This window comes from Hylaeus volcanicus, chromosome 6, assembly GCF_026283585.1.
Source record: "Hylaeus volcanicus isolate JK05 chromosome 6, UHH_iyHylVolc1.0_haploid, whole genome shotgun sequence".
In the NCBI taxonomy this organism is placed as follows: domain Eukaryota; kingdom Metazoa; phylum Arthropoda; class Insecta; order Hymenoptera; family Colletidae; genus Hylaeus; species Hylaeus volcanicus.
In genome coordinates, this window is record NC_071981.1 from 21,838,749 (window position 1) to 21,864,009 (window position 25,261).

The 25,261-nt window shown below is 47.6% G+C and overlaps 1 protein-coding gene across 2 annotated transcripts in view; it reads left to right on the forward strand.

Annotated features, from left to right (window-relative positions):
- LOC128877812 (nuclear hormone receptor E75-like) overlaps positions 1-25,261 on the forward strand; it is a 95,787-nt gene that overhangs the window by 21,188 nt on the left and 49,338 nt on the right. The window contains exon 1 of one of the 2 annotated variants that reach the window (XM_054125364.1): positions 2,254-2,425. The exons of the other annotated variant lie outside the window; for it this stretch is intronic. Within the exon in view, the coding sequence (XP_053981339.1) occupies positions 2,269-2,425 (157 nt within the window). The 5' untranslated portion in view covers positions 2,254-2,268. Of the gene's footprint in view, positions 1-2,253; positions 2,426-25,261 lie in introns of those variants that run through there. 2 annotated transcript variants of the gene reach the window in all.

Genomic DNA, 25,261 nt, shown 5'->3' on the forward strand with positions numbered 1-25,261 from the left:
TCTCTCTCTCTCTCTCTCTCTCTCTCTCTCTCTCTCTCTCTCTCTCTCATCTTGTCTCTCTCTGGTTCTGCGGTTCACAGGCGTCCTCCTCTAACCGTCGTGACGCTCCTTCTCGATCTTTCCGCGCGGACGCATGCGTCAGTGATCCCTCAAGGCCTTCGCGCATTAACGCTGAGTGCTGTTTGCTTCGTCCCACTTTCCTCAGCGCCCGGTCAACGACCCGGTAGGTAGATGAGTTTCCAAGGTGCACCAACACGTACACGCGTCGCGATTCTATTCCATTCGCGAATACGTTGGCGCAGTGTTTCTCAAGCTGCCCCGTTTTACAATTTTAACAACGACCGGTCCCGTTTGGGACAGAACAGATCTTCCTCGTGTGTCCTAGTGACGAATGTCTCGTCATACAACGGAGAACGATTAGGGGTTGTTTTGGCTCCGTTTAGGTCAGTTAGGTCGACCAGAGAATTGGATCTGCAGTTCTTCTGCTGGTACCTTCGCGTCAATCGATGGAGGTTTCAACAAAATTTTGTTTCTTAAATTAGAAACGACGTGATATAATATTCGTGTTTTTCTCAGGCTTCTTATTTTCTTTAATACCTCATTTTCAGACTTAATGTATTCAATTTCTTAGCGAAAATCCTTGTCGATGTTGTGGTGATATCGTAGCAATGTTTATATAAACAGGGACAACCTAATATCTCGCCTTCAAACTGATATAATATATTTCGAACTTCCCTCGACACTTTTAAACGAAGCTGGCTCGTTAGCTGAGATTCGCGAAACGGTTCTGGCGCGCTCCGCCGCGAGGCGCCACAGTCCTTTCGCGAATCCCGTCCCACGAGTCGGTACAACAGGAAATTCGCGACTCGTGGGTCGGTATCGGGACGCGCGAATTCCTTCCGATAACGTTATCGTCTAATAGATACCGGAAGGACCAATTTCGAAGCGGCTGGATTTGCGTGCGATCTTCGAATCGCAGGTGGGCGCGGCGAGGGTCGCGAAAAAGGTCGACTACCTGGCGAAGGGTCAGGTACGAGGAACGAACCGAGGGGTTTTAAGCCCTGTAAACGACGAATAACCCTTGTTTGGAGCTGTATACTTGGCTTCATAATGGGGTGCTTAAAATTCAAATTGCCTCGGGGGGAACAACCCGTTGAGGCTTTGGTATGTCTTCCAGGATGGAATGGATATTTATGGTTACTTGTAAAATTTCGCTTTGCCTCGGAATCTAGCGGGTAAACGTGATAATGAATAATTTTAGCTACCGTCGGGACCACGAAACGTTGCAACTTTTCTAAATGCCTATAAAATTGAGTTTTAAATTTCAAAAAGAAATGTTTGTGGCTGAAATTTTTTCCAACCGGTCTAATCTTCGTTGCACGTTATAACTAGGTTTCGCTCTACGTGGAATCTATTCTTGGTCGATGGGCGTCGCTCCAGCTGTACACGCGAATATAAAAGCGCGACGGACGATTGTGCGACACTGAAATGTAAATATCGCGACAGAGATGACGTATTCAGACGCGAGACAGGAAAAATTCTCGAAGTAACCATGACTGAAGATCCCCATGAACTGATCCTATAATCATCGCATTCGACATTTCGTATTACTATATCGCTTTCGGTCTTTAATAACAATGCAATTTTTTTTCTGTTACAGGTAAGTTGATTGTGATCTCCCTGTCGTGCCTTTGCGAAACTGTAAGTAATTATTTGAATTAATCGCAGATTAAACGATTAACGCGAATCTCGCGAATTATCCACAGTAGTAATCTATACTGCAATAACTTTGAAAATAGTGTAACTACTTAACTCTAAACATAAGAAATTACCTAAAGCCTGTCGAGTCTGTCTCGACTCGATAGACACTGGACTCTAAAGTTTACCAAATTAGGAAGATCCTCGTCGCAATCGTTGCCCAATGTTTCAAGGAAGGGACTGCAGCCTCGAGCGTCCTAAAATATCGGAATAAATCCGTCCATTCGCACCCCTACCGAGTCCAGGAACGTAAAAACGTTGGGGTAAACAGAGCCCCCGTGCGTCATCAATCCTACGCAGGAAGCGGGCAACAAAAGAGCATATACGTATCCATCCAAGAAGGGTCACTTAGAACAGTCCGAATCGCGTGGGTATACCGACGCTTGCGCAAACAGTCGCTCACCCTCCCGAGCCCACCCCTCCCGCCCCCATTCATGGACATCAACCCTCGAGTACGTGCTGCCTACCATTAGCACCAACAGTGCCCGACACGTTGTCATTAGTGCGGGTATGTCAGCGAACGCGGGGTCCGGTGATCCGTTCGATGGTGAGATTATCGACGACACCATGAACTCTGCCGGCAGCTTCAACCCCATAGACGTGTGCGAGGCCACCATCGCGGTCACCGAGACGCAAAACATCGAGGGGCATCGTCACCGAAACAGAGGTTCGTTTCCCGTTTCCTTTCGATGATTTCTCGGTCATTTACGGTGTCTTTTCGATTCTTCGAAACGGTTCTCTCGAGGTCGATCTTCGTGGAAGAGATGACGTTGATCTCGTTGATCTCGTTAAGGTAACCGGCATTATGTATCGAAGCCAAGACAGATCGATAGCTATGTTGATCAGCTGTTGCGACACACAAGGTGGGGTTTACATTGTTTACGAGAGCAGGTCGGTGAATTCAGTTGATACTATCTGCCTTTAAAGGAACCGCAAGGAACCGCCTGGCAGGGGGACAGGGTGTGACAGTGAGTATTTCGCGGCGCAGTTCGCGGTGGCCTTTTGGTAGAGTCGCCTTTAGCGGAGTGGTTATTTCCATAGGATGTGAGGTAGTCGTTCAACTTTGACATAAGGTGCAGCCCTGCTGGGGCATTGCATATCGCGAGGGAAGAAGAAACATTGCCAGAATCGGTGCTATTTTATTCAGAGACGGTGTTAGGTAAGGGTGATCAAAGTGATTCGCAATTAAAATTATAACTTTACCTAATAACGACGCGAAAATTCATTATTTGAATCGATCTTCTTTGATATGCGAATTGTCATTGACAGCAATTAGTTGTACCATATTTCTATAAAAGTGATACAAGTCCAAAGGATATCGTCAGCATCGAAGAAATAAATTCACCAACGAGGGACAAGCTGGACGTTCTTTTTAAGGCTCGAAGGAGGAATCCAGGATGTAAATAAACATTTTATCGCATCGTCGACGATCCCTCGGATATTCCCGGGATCGTTTCGCGGATGCAGCTACCCCCTTTTCGCCGGGAAAAGCTTTGACACTGAGGCGTATCGATTTTTCCTCGAGCGGGGCTCACGTGCTCGTTGACATTGACATTGCCTGCTGCCACGGCCAGCCAACCTGCCACCTAGCGTCCGCGAACCGATGCGTACCTGTCGACGAACTTCCGAGACTTGCTGCTCGATGGCGCAGCGAGCGCACGCGATTCATCGTTCGATGTGTCTACCTCGGTGTTTCCCAAGTTCAGCGCCTTTGCGCAGGAAAACGACCCGCGAACCAATATGACTCGCGCGACACCCATAGAAATACTCGGTGTCGTTGCCTTTTGGGGGTTGTTTACTGCCTTGAGAAACTTCCTGTATGGCTAGGTGACCTCAGAATTCATTCTGGAATTTAGGATACGTATAGTTTTCCAATGCGGCGCTTTTATCCAGGGGTCATGATTGGCGAACCAATACGACTCACGCGATATCATGGAGCTACTTGTGTTTTCCACATTCTTGACTCTAAAAGATTCATTTTTGCAGTTAGTTTGCTATCTCAGGAAGCTTCCTGCGAATTCATTTGAGTTTAGAATTCGTTTTGGTGTATATCAATTGTCGAAAGCAATATATGGCTCACGAATATCCTGTTTGCGACAGTCATTTTTGTTTCATATTCACCTTTAGATTTCTGTCTCGTTATTCATCTTGCCAATCATTTTACTGTAAACTCCCTTTCGCAAGCCACACGTAATTAACTGTACAATTAGTTACAGAAGGTTACATGTACGTAAGGTGTGCTGATAAGTGCCAGGCCTCCTCCCGCCTGTAAGTTAGTCTACGCGCAAAAATTTCGGTGACGTCTGCGGCATCCTGATTTACCGAAGGCAACTGGGTCGACGTTCGCAAATTCGCTGTTCCATCGGCGCTTGTTTTCGTGGAACAAGAATGTGCCGATGGCCCACATTTTTAACGACGCGATGGGTTTCCCAACACGGCCTGGCCCGAAACGCGCAACGGGGTCATTGCGCAACGTTTCGCTTCGCTTTATCCAGACTAGAGACCTGGCAAGCGTTACATAAAGGCGTTTATCCGTCAGGAGCCAAGCGTCGAGTCCTGCGACGTCTATTTTCGGCATCGAGCACGCCATCTTGGAAATTATCCGGCAACAAGTGTCCGACCGAAGCCATTCTCGGAAACGTTTCTCAAGAAGACTACGACTTAAGGGATGATCACCGGAGAAATCATCTACCTTATATCGCACGCAAAGCTGGGAAACTCCACGTCGAAAGTGAAAGCACGCTTTAATGCCTGAATCGTTCAGGTCCACTCTCGATCCCTATAAGAACATCTTTACTTGAGTTTTTCTTCGCTACAACATAAAGACACCTTTCTAACAAGAAGCAGGTGACAATGACTCCAGCTTTGGATCAGCTCCGGCTTTCCTTTCCATCTCGTTCCAGGATCCTAGATCCCTTTTATCGTTCCACATCGCAGCATCGACCCTCGGTATCGTTTAATCCCATTTTAATCGAGTAGCTCAGGTGCGTGGGCGCGAGCCGGACACCTGATCCCGATGGAAGGCTACACTAGCCGCGGCCCTGAGCTTGGCGAAAAGAAAAATCACGTAATAATAGATACGAGATCGTGCACCAGCGGCTGGCTGCCTCTTGTGTTTCGCAACGCTTCACAAAGGCTCAGGGACGTTGTTCTACGACTACAACAACCGCTCGCGGGGTCTACGCCCGCTATCGAGGTCTCTTTATCCCTTCGCCGGTATTCAAGACTCGCTGCTCCGCGTCCCACATAATGCTCTCCGAAATGACGCGACTTCCGGGACTATATCGCGGTGACTCGTTGACGATTGGCGACCGACCGATCGCGCTGTTCCATCGTCTGTAATAGCGAGATTACAGCGAGAGATCTGAACCATGAGTGGATGCTCGACGCTGGTTGGTCGCTTACAGAGGCTGTCTCTGCAAATCGACTAGCAAATCTAGTGTTTGCTCCTTTGCAAAAGCTGGAAGTTAAGGAGACACTAGATGGCTCTTTAAGAGGGTGTAAATAACTCCAAGCAGAGTGTACTTAGCACTCTAGACTCTAAGCTATGGGTACCTTCAAACTTCATTTTCCTCCGCATCCAGTCCAAAGCCCAGCCGAGCCCAGCTCCACCCGTAAATACTATCGCACATTTCGTCGAAAGGTGCCTGCATCCCATTGACAAAGGTTAAACTGGTCCCATGCAGTCGGTTGCGCAACCTCCACTCCACTCTTCCAATTAACACGAGTTCCTCTCGCGAACGTTACCACGTGTAACACGTGTCCCATTTCCGATCGACACGACCGGTTCCCCTTGTCACGGATCATCTCTAAACACGGTCGATCGCAAGATTCCTCGGCGACCCCGATGGATGCCGGATCCCGTGGACGTCTCTATCGTCTCACCTGTCACAAGCGGACCACTCCTGGACCCTCAAAGACGACGTATGGACGCCTGGGTGTCTCCAGCGGCCACGTAACTGGGACGCGGTCCCTCAGGCTCCGCTGGAATCGTATTCCCGGCGGAGTACGACATAAAAACCGAAAAGATCGTCGCTGGCTACGGAGTCAAGGTGAGAGTGCTTTCACCTTTCTCCCTGGCGTTGTATTCTCGCTTCCACGGGGCGCGGAGACTCTCCTACTCGCTCTTTCACCGCTTTTACTCTCGATCGCCGGTACTCGCTGCCGACTGCTCTTCCACGGAGAAAGCAGCTCCGACCTCGGCGTCTTCCAGGCGACATTTCTTTCCGCGTCGTCTTCTTTCTCTCCCTCCTCGAAATTCCCTTGGCGTGCGACTCCCGGTGACTCGTCGCGCTGGTTATGTCATATCGTAGGTTCGTGTAACGGACTTGCGTTCAGTGGGCCATTTTCGGACGCAAGGTTTCGGTGGTGTCGCAGTTGCTGCGATTAGATCCTGTCCGTTTGGGTTTAGAGGAGATGATCTGATTAGATGGGAAGGGAGGAGTGTTTGGTAGTACGTCCTCTGCTGGAGCCTTCTGACGGATAACGTTTGATGACGTTTGATGATGTCGAACTGATCGGCTCACAGGTCCTCGATAGGGACGAGTGTTCGGGAGGTCGCTTTGTGCTACGGAGTGCAAGCTTTTGGTAGTGTCTAGGCTTCTGGGGTATTCGGGCTCAAGATGCTGCGATTGGTTGTTGTATAAGTGCGTTTGAAGGCGTTGATGTGATTGCATACTGAATTAGTTCGAGGAATGAGTGTTCTATTGATCATCTCTGCTTTGGGATGGGAGTTCTCGTGTTTAGGCTTCTGAGATATTCAGGTTATCGCAAGAGTGTGAAACTGAAGATGTTGATCTGTAAGATGTCTTTTTGTAAGATGTCTTACGAATCGCTTCATGCTTCAAGCTGCTGAAGAACTTAGATTGTCGCACCCCGTCACGAGTTTGAAGAGGTTTGATTAGCGAAGTAGAAGTAGAAGTAAAAGCTTGCCAGAAATTCCAGAGTCTTCTCTCCGCCTTAAGCAGCCACAGGACAAGAAATCTATTTCTTCTAGATGCGAAGCCTTTTACATTCCCGTAGAAGTAGACTCCGGTAAGACACTCGCACCGAAGGAAACCTAGCTCGATCCGCGAAGTAGGCCCTGCGTTGCCCCACTTTCTCGGACGCTCGTTAACTTCGTTGTTACAGATCGATCGCGCCAATGAATCATCAACCGTGACGATTAAATAACTCGCGTACAATTTCCTAATCTTGTACATATCGATATTTCACCAGAGACTGCGGTCTGGCTACTTGCGGTCGCAGGTGGAACACATTCCGGAATAATTGCAACACGCGTCAAGCATTCGCCAATGTTGCCATCGAAGTTCATCGAGATCCCAACATTGGAGTTGTCGCGTAGAAACCGATGCACTTTCACTTGGAACTCCGGGTCGCTGTGATCTCTCGATCGCGAAACGGAACTGTCTACACCAGCGCGGGATGGCTTGGAGATCGATAGCGATATGCAATAGCGATCGCTTCGTGCGCCAATCGCGGTCTGATCAAAATTTTTTCCAACTGCTGCAAGTACGTCCCTCCACACTTTGGACTTGTTGTCAGGAAAACGGAGCCTGGATGTCACCGAGGATGTTGAGAGAACTGTCCCTGAAGGATGCAGAAAGAAACGAAAGCCTAGGAGTGGTTGAAATATCGGTCAGTCCCCTTCTAAAGGTTCGAAGGCTGGCGCTAAAGAGTCGGTAACAGGAATTTCGTCACGGCGGCTCGCGAGGCGGCCGGCTTTTACGATATCCAGCGTGTTGTTGAGCAACATCAAACGGGCCTCGGCCGTCCTGGATGTCGGACGGTAACCCCAGCCGAATCAAGGCCGGCGCACACCAACGGCTCTTACTTTCACGCGTTAGAGACGGCGCTTGGTGCTCGCTTATATCAGAGACAGAATGTTACGTGGACCATTCGGGGACCTCCGAGGCTGCTCCTCGCCTGCCCACGCGTCCAACGATCTCCTTGGTTCTGGTTTCTCGAGTGGCTTAACCCGCTTTTACGAGCCTCTTAACAGTTGCGTCCGACGGAGTTAATTGTACGACTGTAGCCCAGATGCATTGGGAATGTCTGCTGGGTACGTTCAACCCGCCTCTTACGCGATTCATGGCAGTTGGATGATAATTAGGAGGTATATCGAGACTGGAGGATATCGACTGCGAACAGCTCGATGGTGGTTGACCGTGTCGGCGAAGTCTCGAAGAGGAACTGAGGCTTTTTGTCTGGTTTGGGTCGAGAAACAATTTCCTGGATCGGTCGGATCGAATAAATCCTTGATTTACCTTATGTCGAGGATGATAAGAAATTGTTAAAATAATTGCAGAGGAAATTGGGTTGTTTTCTTTGGTGATTTGCGGGGTCTATACTTGGTCTCGAATAAACTTCTTTATAATGGAGCAACTTTGAGTCGAAGCTGGAGTTCTTTTGTCATTTCTTTTACCTTAAATTCAAACAAATACATTCTTAATATGTTTCTATTTTTAATCAATTCTGTAAGTGTGCAAATATCGAAAGCCAGATGGATAAAAGTCAACGAGCTGATGAACGATAAAGAAGTATCGAGATTCACAGAAACGACATTACCCTCTGGTTCGCCTAATAATTAGGAGGAATATCGAGTCTTTGTACGGTGATTAATTGTGGTCAACTGGGAGGAGCTTGATGGAGGTTAACCGTGCCGATGCGCAGGACTGATTCATGGGCCTATTCGATACGTTGCCAACGAACTGAGACCTTTTGTTTACGAAGGAATCCTTGAATTTGTCCCGTTCGCCTTATTTGAAGCGAATTGAGTAAGCACTGCGTTGCATAAGAAATTTCTTTGGCACTTTGCGGAGTCTATATTTGGTCTCGAATAGAATAACTGATAAGGGGACAGCAACAGGTTGGAACCGAAGTTCAATGATTAATTGCAATCAAGTGGAAAGAGCTTGATGGAGGTTAACTGTGTTGGTCCGCAGGAGTTGACTCCGAGACCCGCGAGGCTATCTGGCATCTTGCCGACGAATCCTGTCGTTTCGTCTAGCGTGGGTCAACGAAGTAATTCCATATATACTTGGTTCATTTATGCTTGGATCGGCTGGACTCGGTTCGCCTTACTTGGATCGCGTTGAAGATACGAAACGGTCGGAACAATCATGTAGGAAATTCAATCGACCACCGTTTATGCATGTTGGGTGCTTTCTTTGGTGCTTTGCACGGTGTTGCGTAGAATAGCCGATAACGGGACAGCGACAGGTTGTAAAAGGAGTTCCTCGATTGTTTCGTCGACAATGGCGAGAAGAGACTTTCGAACGTTCGGTTGAACGTAAACACCGCGGCCGCAGAGAGGAAAGTTACTTTCACCGTGCGTGCAGTTTTCGCAAAAGTGTAATATCCGAGCGTCCAGCGAACGATGACGAGGTTGAAACGTCATCGGGGACGAGGAAACTCTAATAAATGATTTCGCCTGCGACCTCCGGTTCCTGGAGATCGGTAAACTCATCTCGAGCGGAGGAAAGCTGGCGAGAAATGCTCCAGCGATGGAAGCGGTGAGATTTAAGCGTGATATGGTTGCTCTCGGTGTGTTCGACGACATGAAAAAAATTAAAAGAGAAGATATAATGGAAAGTAAATTTCACTTTCTGACGAGCGAGCACTCTATGAAGCGCAACTGCTCGAGAGTAGAACGATTTACGTCTGGATGCAGATTCGGAAGATGAAGAAGTTGGAAGTCAACACGATTTAGAACTGAAATGATGAAATTTGATGAGGAATGGATGGAATACAGTTATTTGATCTAGAGTGGAATAATGTTTGGAGTAGGATAAGGCGCTATAGATACAAGAAACATTGCAAAACAATGTTTTAATTGGTCATAGGTGGACTAGAATAAAACTCGCAGCCAAGTTGGTACAGTAAAACTTTATGAAACACTATACGAAACGTAGTCACTAAGGTAGAAAGAGTCACTAAGGTAGAAGAGTAGAATAATTCCTGTATGCAGTGGGACAGCCTAAGTTACAGAAGGTACGAGGAGCAAAACCTGCAGCAGAGATGACGCAGCAAAACTTCACATGAAACATCGTCGTTCGATAGCCAGAAGAGTAGAATACATACAAGGAACATTCCAAGGCGCCTCTCATTGGCCAGACCAGCAACGAAACTTACATCCAGAGTGACACAACGATATTTCACGATAGCTATCATTACGCAAACAATACTGCTGACCGTTGGCAAACCGATAAACGCGTCCATCGCCGACTCTTTCTCTGTCAGCGAATAGGCGTCGATCGAGCGATGCCTACGACCCCAGCTGGCCTTGCTATCCGCAGCGGACCGGAACGCCTTGCGAAACCAGGATTATTTTCGATCGTCCACCTATCCGTACGCGTCGAATCTGCCTCGTTTCTACTTACACGAGTAATGGCGAGCGATCTGCGAATGGTATCGTCCCACGATCCTCGGACGTCTAGGATTGTCGCAACTGGATGTGATTGATCGTTTCCTCCCATCGATTTCTCTTGCAAAGCAATATGACGATTTTCAAAAGTAATCACTCCGCAACCACTCCAAAGTTCTCCGCTCCAACCCCAAAGGAAACCAAACCCAAAAAATAATTCCAGACCTACCCTCGGTCAACGACGATCGACGGACCCCGAGTTTCTAAAGTTACGTAAGCCGCTCCCAGCCAGAACGAAAGCGGAATAGACGACGAAGCTTCCGTCGGAGCTGTCCCAAAGCGTTGGAAATTTTCCATTGCCGGGCTCGACATACCGATCGTAGAACTCGTGTCCCGTTCGCCGTGCGCGCAGCACGTCGGTAAACACCGTGACGATCCTAATCGCTTGCGCAATGGCTCGACGCCCTTAATGAAATTTCAGGTCGCCGTTGACGAGACGCCGGTCGTTGCCCCCGACTCGTTTACGTTCCACTTTGCGGCCACTGTTTCCTGGTTTCGTTCCGCGGCTCGCTTTTGGCGCGGTTGTTTTGGCGAGTCGCGGCTACGATCGGACGCGGCTGACCCACAAAGACGCCGATCCGTTCTCACCGGGAGCGAAATTAGTCGTTTAATCTGCGATTAACCCCGATACGTACGCCGTTTCGTTATCCGTGTTTGCTTAGAGACTTAAGTCGAGTCGTTTTCCGCGAGGGGATTGCGCGTGGGAGTGACGGTTTTTTTTCGCTAACGGGGTAGGTACTCTTCGAGGAGGATTCATCAATTTTTATTCAGTCGAAGTAATTGGCGCGATTCTTTGAAATTTGGTAGATTTATTTACGTATGCATATAGGTGATTCTGTCAAATGTAGAACTGCCTTGTTCAATTTGTACGAAGATTGCCAAAATAGGGCCCCTCCAAGTTTATCAACATCGTGGTACAGAATTAGAGTAGAACGTGACAGCACGAGTTAGACACGTCGTATCGAAGCCTGCGTGAGACAGTATACCCGACTGTGGCACGAGAAATCCCGAACGAAATTTTAGACCAAAGAGTTCGCTCTCAACCTTTGCTCCAAACCTTTGCTCAAGTTGCACTTGAATGCATCAACGTCAGAAATGCAACCCTCGCAAGAAACCCTTGCGTAGAAATAGATTAATCTTCGATCTTCCGGCGAACCGAGGCGATACGTGCGAACGATCCCGCGCGCGTAAACGGCAGCTCATCAAGATTCGGTGACGCAACCGAGTTGCAGAAAGTTCGATCGGTCGCTCGAAGGTCCTGGCACGTGTGTCCCGAACCGCGATTCCGTTAGCCCGTAGGATCCTGTGCGCGTCAAGGATGCGAGACCGTGCGCAGAAGACGCGCTGCACACGCCGCGGTGAGTGACCTATGGCTTCTCTCATCCCTGCCCTCCGCGGAGGACATTTCGTGTCAACGCACTTAGGCTCGAGCGCTGTGTCCTCGTGCTCGCGCACGTGCACGAGCAGCGTCCTCGCGAAAATGGGACCGGTTCTCGATGGGGCGAGAAAACGACGAGCTCCTTCGGAGTCCTTCAGATCTCGGTTCGCGGGCTTCGAGCGAGGAATACTCGCGGGGTGAACGTCCCTTGACCGTCCTTCGTTTATGGTGGACTTCTGAGGACGCGGGAGTGGTTGCCGAGTCTCGTGGTTGTGGGATTCTTTAGCCGAGGCAGGAGGGCTGGTACGAAAGTGCTATGGAAGCTATGGAAAGTTCGGTTACTGGATCCTATCAAGGTGTCGCGTCTTGGAGCGAATCTTCGAGGCATGAAACCTCGTTGACGATGGAATTAGATTGCTTGCTTTCAACCTCCTATACTAAATAGAATAATAGTTTCAGGTAACTCCGAGAAAATTGTTGGCATACCAGGAACCCCATCTTCTCCAGCTACCTCGGCCTAACATATCCACTCCAAAGAACAATACATCGAATAACTGTACTGAACGCAAATTCCAAGTCCCCCTGGAAGCCCATCAGCCGTAACTAGGTTAAAATGGAGAGGGGAAGCGCACGGGCGAATGTTCCTTGTCAGAGGTTGGACTCTGCCCACGTTACAACGCGCGTAACACGTGACGTAAACGACTCGGCGATGGGCGAAAATTGTTTACGGTCTCGGGGTCTCCCCGTGTAAGTTAGCGAACGCGCGAGGATGGGAATCGGCGAGCAGAGGGGGATACCGTGTGAGTGGAGTTCCCTGCTAGACCTCTGGCGATGGTGCTTTTTGCCGTTGATTAGCGTAACGGTGAATCCTTAAGCGAGATCGCGGAAGGCTACCGTCGAGCGTTGGAAAATGATTGCCCGGGACTAGATTCGCGATGTTATTAGCGTGGCTGGCGATAATGCTCACGAACTCGTTCCTGAGTCATCGAAAACGGATATCGAACGTTTATGCGCCTCGATAATTAATTGCTGGAGGTAACCGAACTCGGGGGTCTTCGTGAAAACGGATAACTCGAGATATAATGGCTAATCGACGAGTCGCCCGTTAACCGAGGAAGACAATTATCTAATCATCGAGGACTTGTTTGTGACTTCTGCTGTACACATTCGTTTTCCTTTTCTTTTTCAAAATAAACTGTGGTGCATTTATGCCAAGACTGCACAACTTCAACGTACTCTCGTGCCACGAACGAAAGAACGATAAATACAACTAGCGGCCAGTACTTCGCCCAAAACAGGATCGAAGATGCAATGATAGAGAGACCAAGGCAACGGTTAATCTGAACCTGGCGAATCGAATAAAATTCCACCTTGAACTGATACCGACTCGGCAGTTTCGGGAAACCTAATAACGAAAGGAATGATCGATGAACGCGATTGTAAGGGATAATTAACGGATGCGCAACTATCAGCGCGCCAGCCAATTAAGATACAGGATGGAACAGGAGATCGCGAAAAATAACTAGTTAACGCGGAAGTCTGGTTCTAGCTCTGTCTAACTCGCTGGCTTAGAGCGTCGGTATCTAACGCCAACGAGGCCGAGGTGACGCGGTGGCAAAGCCCGAAAGTAACGTCTGTAAACAGTAAACACTTTCGTTCGTGGCTTCCCGGTAGATTTAGGCTGACCCCCTTACCTCCTGGCCCCCTCTGTCGCGTTAGATTCGGATTAGACGGCGCCCGCCACGCGCGACTTTCTCTCTTCCGTTACCGAGACCAAGCTGTCCTGGCATCTCGTTACGTCACTCCCATACTCTCTACGAATTTGCATACGGGAAATTACAAAACGTGGCGAACGTAGTCCGAACGTTTTCCAACGAGGTTGTCCAATGGAATGCGCCATCGAGAGGTCCTTTCGAATAGGAGCTCAAAGGGTTAGTTGGAAGGTTGTTCAAGTGTCAGGTGAAGTCAACTCGGTAATCTTCAACGTCAGGATAATTATAAGGCTTCGTTCAAATTTGAAAAAAATAAAATAAAGATGAAGCTGCTCCAGGTGAAATCAGTTCGGTAATAATCTTTAACGTCAGGATAATTGTGAGGTCCTGGCGAGGTTCCATTCGAATTTAAAAAAAGGATGAGACTACTCCAGGTGTCGGCTGAAGTCTGTCCAGTAATCCTTCTTAATGTCAGAATAATTGTAAAGTCTCGAACAAGGTCAAGCTTCGGGTTCGATAATCCTTCGCAAACATCGGAGTAGGTTTGTTCCGCAAGGGCTCTCTGTAATCCCCCAAAGTCTTGTATTGTTCTTTCTCAGACCACGTGGCTTAACCTCCTTCCACGACCCAACGTCAACGCTATCGCCGGTTTCCTTGTTCAGATTTTAAAAAAAGTGAGGTTACTTCAGGAGTCAGGCAGAGTCGGTTCAATAATCCTTACCAATGTCGGAGCAACTGTCTAATGTTCGCTCCAGCCAATCGTCAGGTTCGCCAATCCTTCATCAACCTCGAGAACACGCTCGTTCCACAACGACCCAAAATCATCCAAAATCTTTCGTGGTTGTTCGTCGGACCATGCGACTCCCCAACCTCCTTCCGCGACCCAACGTCAACGCTGTCGCCGGTTTCCTGCGCGCGGCTGAGTTTCCACTCGAGGAAACCGGCAGGCGTCGCGAACAATGGCGGGCAATCCACGCAAAAAAGGAACTTTCGCGAAGCCGAGCATTGGCATTTCGTCACTGGTCAGCCAACCAAGTTGAATAACCGGCGTTACGTCACTGCCGCACGCGTTCGCAGACGCCCGAAGGAAAAGAGGGGCAACAGTGCCAACCAGAGAAGGAGGAAGAAGAGGAGAAGGTAAGGGACGGAGGTTCTCAGCGGAGCGTGGCGAGGTGGGGGCTATGGAGGTCGATGATCACCTACGTACGGGAGTCAGTGACACCTTCGGGTGAGGACGTTTATTTTTTTTTTTTTTATCCCTTCCCTTGATATACGACCGTTTCCTCCTGTCATCGTAGGACAGATCCGAAACCACGTCGATGACGAAACGCTCGCGGCGAATGACTGGCCGACTCGACGACATTGACTCGGGTCTAACGAGATCTGAACGCTAGAAGTCACGCGGAGGCGGAAGACTGCAAGGTCAGTGTTTGGAGGGAAGGTTCCGACGGACCTGTTCTAATCCACGCGTGGACGTTAGGATGCGTCACTTGTTCTATGAACTCTGCGTCATCCTATGTTCATAGGAAGCTTGATCCAGAAATGAGTTATTAACTCCTTGGTTACGAACGTTCGAGACCTCCAAAAATTTCGAAGCAAAACGAGACCTACAACGTAGATCAGCGATAAGGTGACCCTGAACGAAACGCGATGGTCGTCGACCTCTTTTTCTTCGCCCGTATCAATGTTCCCCTCGAAACGGTGCCACCGAGTACAAGTCGCTGTCCGGTTCGCAGAATCCCTCGCAAATTATTTTGCGCGCCTCCGCGACGCCATGAGCGGCACCACGTTGGGTCAACGACTTCAGTTGTTGTTCTTCGTCGAGAATATCGGGCCAAAGTCTGTGAACGGTCGGTGGTCAAGGTCTTTCGAGCCGGAAGAACCGTCGAATGGTTTCGTTACTATTCGTATGGGAACCACGCGTTCACCTCTGACGGCACGCCCGTCCGAGACCAGGCTGGTTTACTTTGGATTGGGTAGGAGGATTTCGATCGGATCGAGATATGTTGTGGTCCATGGATAAATAGGAGGGGTTTAAGTCATCATATTGCTGGTTTTCAAGTTGTTTGGAAAATAGAGTTATTCAAAGTCGGCAGTCTTTCAACTATTTTTAGAAAAAATGTGATGTTCGTATGAGAATTTTTAGCTTTGGGCCTGATGAATGTATAGACGTTGATTTTGTGTAGAATTTACTCGTCGATTGTCTTGTGAGTTTTATAAAAAAAAAAATTGTGCTTGTACGTAGTTGTAGAGATAGAAATTCTTTTGAAATTTTTCATTAGAATCAGAGAGAAGTGTCACTTTGGAGGTCTGTATTTTTGAAATAATTTTGAAAATCGGTAATCGATGACTTACACTCCCCTTATTGCAGCGTAAATTAACTGTCCCATTCGGTTGTGAGTATAATAAGGCGTCGAGGAGTGTATGAATCGTCGATTGTCATAAGAACTGGCGTGACACCAAAGTGCAGGCCGCGCGGCGCTTCATTGACGGCGTAATGAATATTCAAACGTCGACTTCTGTCGTCTAGTCCGCGTCTAGGAGACTGCAATTAGGACTAGATGTGCCACGCGCTCCTGACTTTCGTTTTACTATTCGTTATTTTAGGCTACCGATGGTCGTCGACCTTAGGAAGACTTCCAGGGTCTCGACTGACCCCACTGTGTTCGTAGATTCTATTGCTCTCCTAAATTATTACCTCTTACTTTATATAATCGCGTAGTAACATGAGCTGACGTGAAAGTAAAACATGATGTTACACGAGGTTAAAAAAATAAATAGGTAAGTCTAAATATCTTTATATAAATTTCTCGATAATGACGCGATTAACTACATGGTACGTTATTTTAAATTATCGGCATAGCGATGAAGTGTATTCGCAGTGTGACAAATATTTCGAAAAATTTCGTGAATACTTGCGAGACAAAACAATCCCTAGGACTTGGAATATCTCCATTCTGAACGTTTCGTCCGATAGATTATTCAGTTCGTGAATGTCACACCGAACGAGCCGAGAAACATTGTGACAGCTTCCGCCTGGCACCATAAAATTTCGAAGGAACGGTCCGCTGAAACGTCCACGGTGCCGATGACCGAAGAAGGTCGACGAATATGGTGCCCCTGTACTTTGGATCGTTCCTGGCCTCAGTTAACGACGTTACGGCAGTCGCCTTCAAGCGTAATAGCCAACGTTTACGTTGCCTCTAGCGTCTGGAATGCTCGGAAGCTCGAGTAACTTTGAAAATTAAATCGAATTCGATCACCGATATTAAGCGGTTACGCGATTGGTGCGCGCTAAGCCGATCTAAGACGATTATGTTTTTCCTCCGGGACGTGGCGTTGCGATATTCCGATCGAGGAATGAAGAAAAAAGCGAATTTCCATACAATGATCGCACACGTCGCTCGATATTGTTCGCGCTATCTGCGTAAACTCGCTTTCGTCGCAGCGGCAGGTGCCCTTTAAAGGAGAAGTCGAGCAGATCGCGTGGGCGGGATCGACGAGATCGAGCACCGGTCGTGCTGGATCGATCGAAGCGGGTTAATCGGAATCGAGAGCACGTAACGAAGCCGATCGAAGCGCTCGCGGCTACTTGGCCTGGGCTGGATCGACCAGGACGAGGCGAAACCGATTTAGAAACGTGAGAACAGGGGAAAACCGCGACGGGTCGGTTTGCAAACAAATTTTCCGACACGCTCGCGTTTGCCACCTTCGCGGAATTAACGGCCGATTGTTACAGAGAATTTTCTGTGTAATTTGTAATGAAACGAATCAATCGGTACCCAACGCTGTTGGAAAGCGATGACTGGTACTTGATTTGTTGGTATTTTTATTAGTTAAATTGGTAGATTTCCTTGATATTTTTACCATATGATTTTACCTCGATGCATATTTTTAACAGCTTGTTTCCCCCTTCCCTCTTCACTAAAAATTCATCAGACTTTGTAGAAAGCTTTTCAATCATTTTTGGTGATCGATGCTCTTATCAAGAGAAACTGAAATTTGAACGAGATCAAAGTACTCCTAATAATTAAAAACCAAATTCTGATCTATACGTAAATTTACAAATGCATCAAGTCCATGGCCTAACAATCGCCCTCTGTTTCTTCTCAAATTTATGCTACTCTGTTCACCGAGAATCTATAGAAACACACTTTCAAAACGAAAAACGGTCGGAGATTCACGCGATCATTAAAAAGAAATCAAAATTCAATTCAGATCAAAATGTCACTGGCTGGTCGAAACGCTGGGTGCTGGGCTGGCGATCGCTAAAGAGGACGTTGACCCGCTGGGCGAAAATAGGGGATCGATTTCCGTTCTCCAAAAAGTCGATGAATCACTGCTCGGAGCGCGGAAGGAACGGGAAGATGGGCCATTTAAATTTACGCGGGTCCGCGCGCTCGCGGTCCTAAAAATAGGTCGGACGGTGAGCCGCGGCTGACTTCCTCGTTCATTGTCGCGAATTCGGTTCGCCTAACTGTAGATCCGTCGGTGCACTAGCCGATGCACATGCCACGACCGGAGAGAGGTCGATGCATCGTTAGAACCGAGCGCTATACTCTGCTTGGGAGAACTGCGGGACCGTTGCGATACACATTCCTCCATATCTTTTGAAAATATCCGTTCTCGAAACGGGTCGGCCAACTTGGAATTAACTAATTGACACGATTCTCACTAAGGAATTTAAAAGTTCATTCTGAAGTTCGTGTGTTAAACGAAAACACGTCTGGATAGGATTCGCGAATTTCGATCGGGTTGTAGAAATAAATCAAATGTTAGATTATGCAGTTTTCAATTGTACAAGAATACAATTTTAGCTGTATAAGTATTTCCATGACTATGTCTGGCATTGAAAATGTTAAATGATGAGGGTGGAGGGATGATTGAAAAATATTAATAACAGAGTACAAGGTAAATATCCAAGATCACTTGCAATGTTATGGAAAGCTACTGTTTCAATGACGTTTCGATTCTTCGAGTCGACTCTGCGAAATCTGTAAATTGGTTGAACTCGCGGTTTTTCAAAAGACAGAAATTCAACGAAGAAAACAGAATATTAAGTCCAACAAATGAAACGTAACACGAAAAATTGCATATTAATCAAGCAGAACTCGAATTATTTCGCGTGCGAGTGCTCAGGAACTTCCCGGTCACTCTGTATCGCGTGGGTTTTTCTTAATGGATCAAGATCGTAAATAGATCTGGCCTGGAGGACCTGCACCAGGCATCTCCGACGCTAATCAACCGTGCATTCCGCGCGGCGCAGCCATTGACAAGCGATAACTAATTAGCTACAGAACCCTCCATTAATTCACTTCTCGAAACAGTTCCCTCGCGGTCGGTAACAGCCTTCGTCGCTGACCAATGACCTCGCCCGTCGGTTTAATAACACAGAGAAACAAAATATTTCACCGACAGGATTCCGTTAGCTCGGAACACCAGTACACGCCCAGAAGAAGAATCGATCCCGAGCGCGTGGGTCAACAGGCGAGTTTCTCACGAGCACCGCGCGGCAGTCAAACTGTCAAACGAGGCAGTCAAACTGTCTCTAAAATTCCAAGCCGAACGACCTGTAATCGCGCGATGCCAAGGCATTCGAGCCGTACGCAGCCACGAGCAACGGGGTTTCCGTGCAATCCACGATTATGAATTCTAAATAGAAGAATGAAAATTCCGAGGCGGGTAAGACTCTTTATTTTTCTCGATGGATCATCTTTGATTCGTATAATGTTTATTTTGTTGGGTACAATATTTCGTGAATGCCTCTGTCTGTTTTTGTATTTAGACAAATTGTTTGGACTGTTTGGTAACTCGTATACATTAGTGTGTGCTGTCGAGCATATTTCATGATCCTCTTATTTTCTTTTCTTACATATAAGATAAATTTCTACCACTGTCCCTCGATGTACGTATTTTACACTCGTCTTACCTCATTTTATAAAATGAGTTGTCCAACCGAGACCAATATTATCCCACAACCGTATTCGACGATCTTATTTTATTTTCTTCTTTCATATGTATATAAGGTGCATTTCTACTCTAGGAACATCTAGTATCAAGGATCACGACTCGTCAAGTGAGATATACACCGTATTCTTCACTTATTTTACGTAACTCTAAGAAAAACGCCTATTGCCAAACCAGATATAAAATTGTCTCCCTACAACGATATTCGGAGATCCATTCTCATCTTCTCCTATACATGGGGTACCGGTACACTTGTACCAGTGTCCTTTAAAATAGGAATACGTAGTACCAAGGACATAGGAACGCCCCTGGTCGAACGTCTCCGTTCTGCGAGAGCGTGTTGCCACTCGCTTCGCAGATTTACAGCCTTGGCCATTCCCGTTCCGACTAAAGGATGGCGGACGACGGTCCCTTCCGGGCAGTTAGGCCAGGAACACGTCGACGGAGGCACCGCGCGCGGCCCGGTTGCGGTAACGAGCAACCGTGCCGGCCAATAGGCCGTCCACCGTTGGTCCCCGTGCTGCGTTGGCGTGGTCCCGCATTAGCATCGATATAGCGAGGGTCAGGTCGGGTTCAACGAACCCCGATGCATCGTGGCGGTGCGCCGGTGCATCGCGAGGAACGAGCGAAGAATGAAAAGTGGCTCCACCGGGGCGTTAGAACGCCTCGATAGCCGTTTCCGACGATGCTCGCCTCTGGGATCGCTGGCTTGGACTCGTTTCGCCGTCCAACGATTGTGAATTTCGCGTGGGTGGCGGGATTTTCGACTGGCAACGAGACAGCCGATCGGTTGAGACCTCGAGATGCCGATCTCGGGAAGTCGTGTTTCGCGGGTAATACGAGATTGGGAATGGCGAACCGTAGTATCTCTGGTGCGGGCTTTAGGTTCGATGGAGTTTACGTCGTCGCGGTGGAATTGTTGGGATAGGCTTCCGGAATGTTGCGCGTAGTTTGAATAGTAATCTATTTGGACGTGGGATGTTTATGAGTTTTAAATGGAGTGGCGAGGTTTCGATCCGGAGCAGGGGGACTTGGGAGACTATCAGATATGTCTTCAGGTGTTTGTTGGTGACTCGAGTTTTGGAACGGTAGATTGAACTGATCTTGCCTGTGTTATAGCGTTTGTTCGTTGAAAGAAATATTTCCGGACGGGTAACTATTTCTAATTTCACCCTGTCTCTACAAAAGCAATACTTTTATAATACCATCGCAAATAGATATCGAAGGAGCTACAATTTTTATCCTTTCGATCCGATATTGTCCGCTGCGAGAATATTTTACAATTCCAAACACCGACAGATCCTCACTTTCTCCAGGTTCCCAAAATCTATAATCCGTCATTTCCGCGACTATTAAAAGCGTCGACTCAAGCTCCCATTCCCCTGGGGGGACATGAGCATCCGATGATCGATGAAAGTTGGTCGTAAAAGAGAAACGTCGAGGCGCCTTTCTCAACTGTAATGAACTTTTATTGATAGAAAAAATTCCCACACGGCGCAGGAAGGTTATTCTTTCCTGTGCTTTCTCGCGGCTCTCGAGGAACACGAACGCCTCGTGGCTGGGCGGCGATTGGTCCTCCGGGTTGCGCTGCTGACCGAATAACCAAATTGGTGCTTGCCTACTTTCGTCGTTATGTAACGAAGCGACGTTTCGACCGAGTCCGGGCCCCAGGGGGCTTCGAATGGGCCTTACGCGCCATTATTCTTTTCGTTCTACTCCTAGGAAACCAAAATCTCTGCTTCAAAGGAATCTCGTGCACTTTCGCTACGATGTCTACAAATAATGGTCCCAAGGAAGCTTCAAAGAATATATATATATAAAACAAAATTTCCAGTTAAAACTATGCTAAAAAAATCAATCGAAGATAAAAGTTGGAATAGTCAGGGCCCCAGGCGTAAGTGGGTTACAGAGTATCGCGATCGAGCGGTGTATTTTCATCCTGTCGTGCTGGAATACCGTTTACCGGAACAAAGGATCCTCTAGCAAGTTTCCACAGGTTCGTGGATCTCGAAAAGTAGTCGCCGTCTCGATGACGGATACGCTCGTCCCGCGACGAGCGACTTTTCCAGATAGACGCACTCCGCGAATACTTTCTCCGACGTCGCCATTGTGTATTGTTTCGCGACACTCTCGCCAGCCGTTGCCAGGTATGCAACAATAACCTCGTAAACAACTATATCCGTGGAGGATCGTCCGACGAAAATTAGACAAGAGCTGTCGCGACCTAAATCCGCCTGCCTCTTGTAGTAGCAGTGCAAGTGTCCGCGGTGAAGCTAATCTCGTTCTAAGTCTTTAATCGAGGAACTTGAGAATCGTGTACGCTTAGTCTTCATCTTGATGGTAACCATGTACTTCAAATTTCTTTCTAAAATGGTACTCTTCTTTTCTGAGTCAAAAATAGATTCTTTTTTTGGTTACTTAAGGTCTTTAAAATACTTCCACAAAATTTTAGAGAATCCTCTAAATGTATATCTATAAATGAACGTACCAAATTTGAATAGCTTTTGTCGAGTATTTTGAGTGCAAACAAAAATAGCGACAGTTGCTTTGAAACTGGTCCAAAAAGAGAACACTCTATTAAAATCGCTCGATTATTAACACTGATTTAACCGACATTATTGAGTACATCTATTTGTGGTAGAGAATCAATTTTATTAACAAATTAGTTCGTTCCTCCTTCCCGAGCTTGATATATTGCGAGTACCAGTATTCGAGTATTCCTTAAATCGTCACTGTCTACACACCTGCCATCGATCCTTATCATTATCGCTACGCTTTCATTACGCGAATTAATATAAAGTGCCCCGCCTACCCTAACGCAGAGTGATTACACGTTTGCACGAAAGCAAACCACAGCTCCCGAGCCTAATCTCAAGCTCGCCGCGACGAAAACAAATAAAAAGGAAAACAAAGAGCGAAAGAACAAGGAAAGTCAGACGAAGCGTCGACGTCGACAAGCGATCCGATAGCGCGTTTAAACGCAGAGTTGGACGGAAGAGCGCGTATCCCCGGAGAAAGGGAATTGCAAGAATAACGATCCGTACGGGAAATTTTTCATCCTCGGATACGATCTGCGACCATAAATCCGTCTATCTGGAATCTCGCCCAGATTAGCTTCGATCACCGGGCGAACACGAGTCAACTTCAACCCCCGAAACGCCAGATTAATATCCACTCCCCCTCGACGCGTGATTAATTAACTCTCGGGTGCATCGTGGCTCTAATTGCCATCGAGAAGACGAAGGTGGCGGGGACGAGTGAAATTTCGCGCAATTGCATAAGTCGGGTCACTCGTAGCCGATGCATAACTCCAACGGAGGGGGAGAGGAACCCTCTCCAGCTCACCCCTCCGCTCCTTTATCTTCCGTGGATGTGGAGCAATATGGTTGGAGGTGAGTGACCGATGTCCAGTTGCGTTCACTAACCTCCCTCCCCTTCTATCTCGCCTAACTCCCCCTCCCATCCTTCTCCCCTCCGCTTCTGATGGCACGAGTACTCCCCTACTCGAGCTCTGTCGTCCCTGTTCCACCGCCTCGCCTTCTTCCCCTTTCACGCTCGTTGTAGAACTCCAGGCACGCGAACCAGCGGCCATTCGATCCACGGATTGGACTCGATTGCACTGTCGGTACTTATGAATTTAGAGCGACGGATCTGGAGCGGCCGAGGTTCACCTAGCTCGCCTAGCTTTGTTGCTTCTGGCGCTTAGCACGTCGATCCACTCCGACACCTGTCAGACCGATATCCGTGAAATCTATCGGGATGGCGATCGGCGGGGGGGGGGGGGCGGGAGGGATCGCGATCCACCGTTTAGGGCTGTGCTAATTTTGTTTTAGATCGAGCGAGAAGTTGCGAACGAAGAAACTGCCAAGATAGCACGGACTCCAAAATTCTTTGTAAGGTCGCTCGACTTTGGATCTAACTGTCAGTGAAAGTTGTCTCTATGTTTTTGCTTAGTTGTTTTGCTTAGACATCCCCCAGGTGTCTCGATAGAAATGCATCACGAAATAGACGAGCATCAGTTTCAAACGATTACAACACCTCTGGTAATCAACAGAGATTCTAAATTACTATAAGCTAGAGTATCCCAGAAATTCTTCTTCCACTTTGAATACGAATTTTTATCTCGTCTCTTTAGATTTATCTTCCCTCGCCTACGAAACCCTATCCACAGAAATGTCCAAGACCCAGAAACGATTCGACCTAGGTCTAACCCACAAATTCCAAATTATTCCAACCCTCTTAACCAACACATAGCGGTTGAGAACCTGAACCTAAACACTGAACTAGGATATTCTAAAATGCCTTCCACCTGAAATCTGAACTCTTGCCTAGCAAACCCCGTCGACAGAGAAATCCAAGGTCCAGGAACGATTCGACAGGTTGTTCCGAAAAGGCCCAGGTGCTCAGGATTTCCTAGTCGAAATCTCTCTCGTCTGTTTTCCTAGCAACGAAAGTAGTCTCCGGTAGAACCACTTTCGTGTCGCGATACGAGCGATCCTCCAGAAGGTTGGATAGCCCAGTGGTTGTATCTTATCGCGTCCGAGTCCGTTGTTCCCCGTGTTCGGTGGCCCGTACGATTGGTCCAATTGGGGTCCAGCGTTTCACAGTTAAACGTAATGGGAGAAACAATTACGCCCGCGGAAGAATGTCGATGGGGGAGCCGTTTACCGTTTCCGTTCTAGCGTCAGTTGGACGTCGATGCGTTTCAAGCCTTGTCGATCGCTCGTTTTACGGGCCGTGCATTTATCGCCTCACTTTTACTCAGCCCAAACTTACTTTCGGCAGTGGGCATCGCTCGAGACGGGCATCCATTATTTACGCTCGCCTCACGATCCAGTCTTCGACGTTGGAAACTTTCATCGTCGAGGGACGAATGTGACCCAGTGATTCTTGCTGTTCGTTTGCCAATCGATGAATTATTAGTTTTAAAAATGATCGATTCGAGGAAGAAACAGATTCGGGATGAATCAGATGTCGGTTTTGGTTTGGTTTCGCCAAAGCGTGGACGAAACAGCGAATAAAGAAAATTGTCGTTTCAGTTAGGAATTATTAAAAGGAAACACTTTGTAAGATATTATGTGAGAACGTTTGAAATGTGTTTACGCTTAGAGTGGTGCTTGTTTTCCACCTGATCGGTATATTCCATCCTCGTAACGGTCCCAACTCGAATTAATTATTCAAATCTTCCAGAAACCCGTCGAAGGACTAGCAAAATAAAGAAATCGTTGAACTGTTGCTCCAATTAACGCGTTCCGCGGCGAGTTTGCTTTTAGGAAGACTAGTCGATGCAGTTATTTTCCATCGCTCGACGAACGGTACGTTACCCTGTACGAAGAGTTTCACGATTTCCTAATTTTACCACAGAGGAGATGACGAGAGAAGTCCGAAGTAATCATTCCAAGGAAGCGCTGTTTTCCCGGCTGTTCGAGCTTGTTTTAAGTCTGAGTGAGTATTTTCGACGTGGAATTTGAATTTGCGCTGGCAGGTGCGAACTTTGCGTTCGAAAATGTAGCGCACGCTGCTTGGACTCGTTTAGGCATGGGATGTTCTCGAACCGTTGCGTGGGTGGAGAGTATCTGGGTTGCCAGTCAGAGATATAGAAGGCAATCGGATGTGACCTCAGGTGATGGTCCTGGGAAGTCCCGTTTCGTTGGCAGTTTCAGTTTGGGAGCAGGCTGGATTGACGTTTCTCGTATTGGCGGCGAGGTTTCGAGTTGGCATCGAAAAGTGTGATTATATGTTATCTAAGCTTCTGATAATGGGAAATCCAATTATTCGATAGTTTGGATTTGTCCGCCTTTATAGAAGTCGATAAAGTCCAACTACGGAACTTCTTGAGAGACCTATTTTCTTTTTAACGAAGCTCGTTTCGATATTATTCCGAAAATACCTCCGAATGCTACCTAAAAATATTAATTTCTGAAAGATACATCCGCTACCATTATTCCGTGAACTTCCATCGACGAATCGAACAACTCTCGACTAGTAAAACCAGCCCTTCGATTCCCTCGGAACATTCCA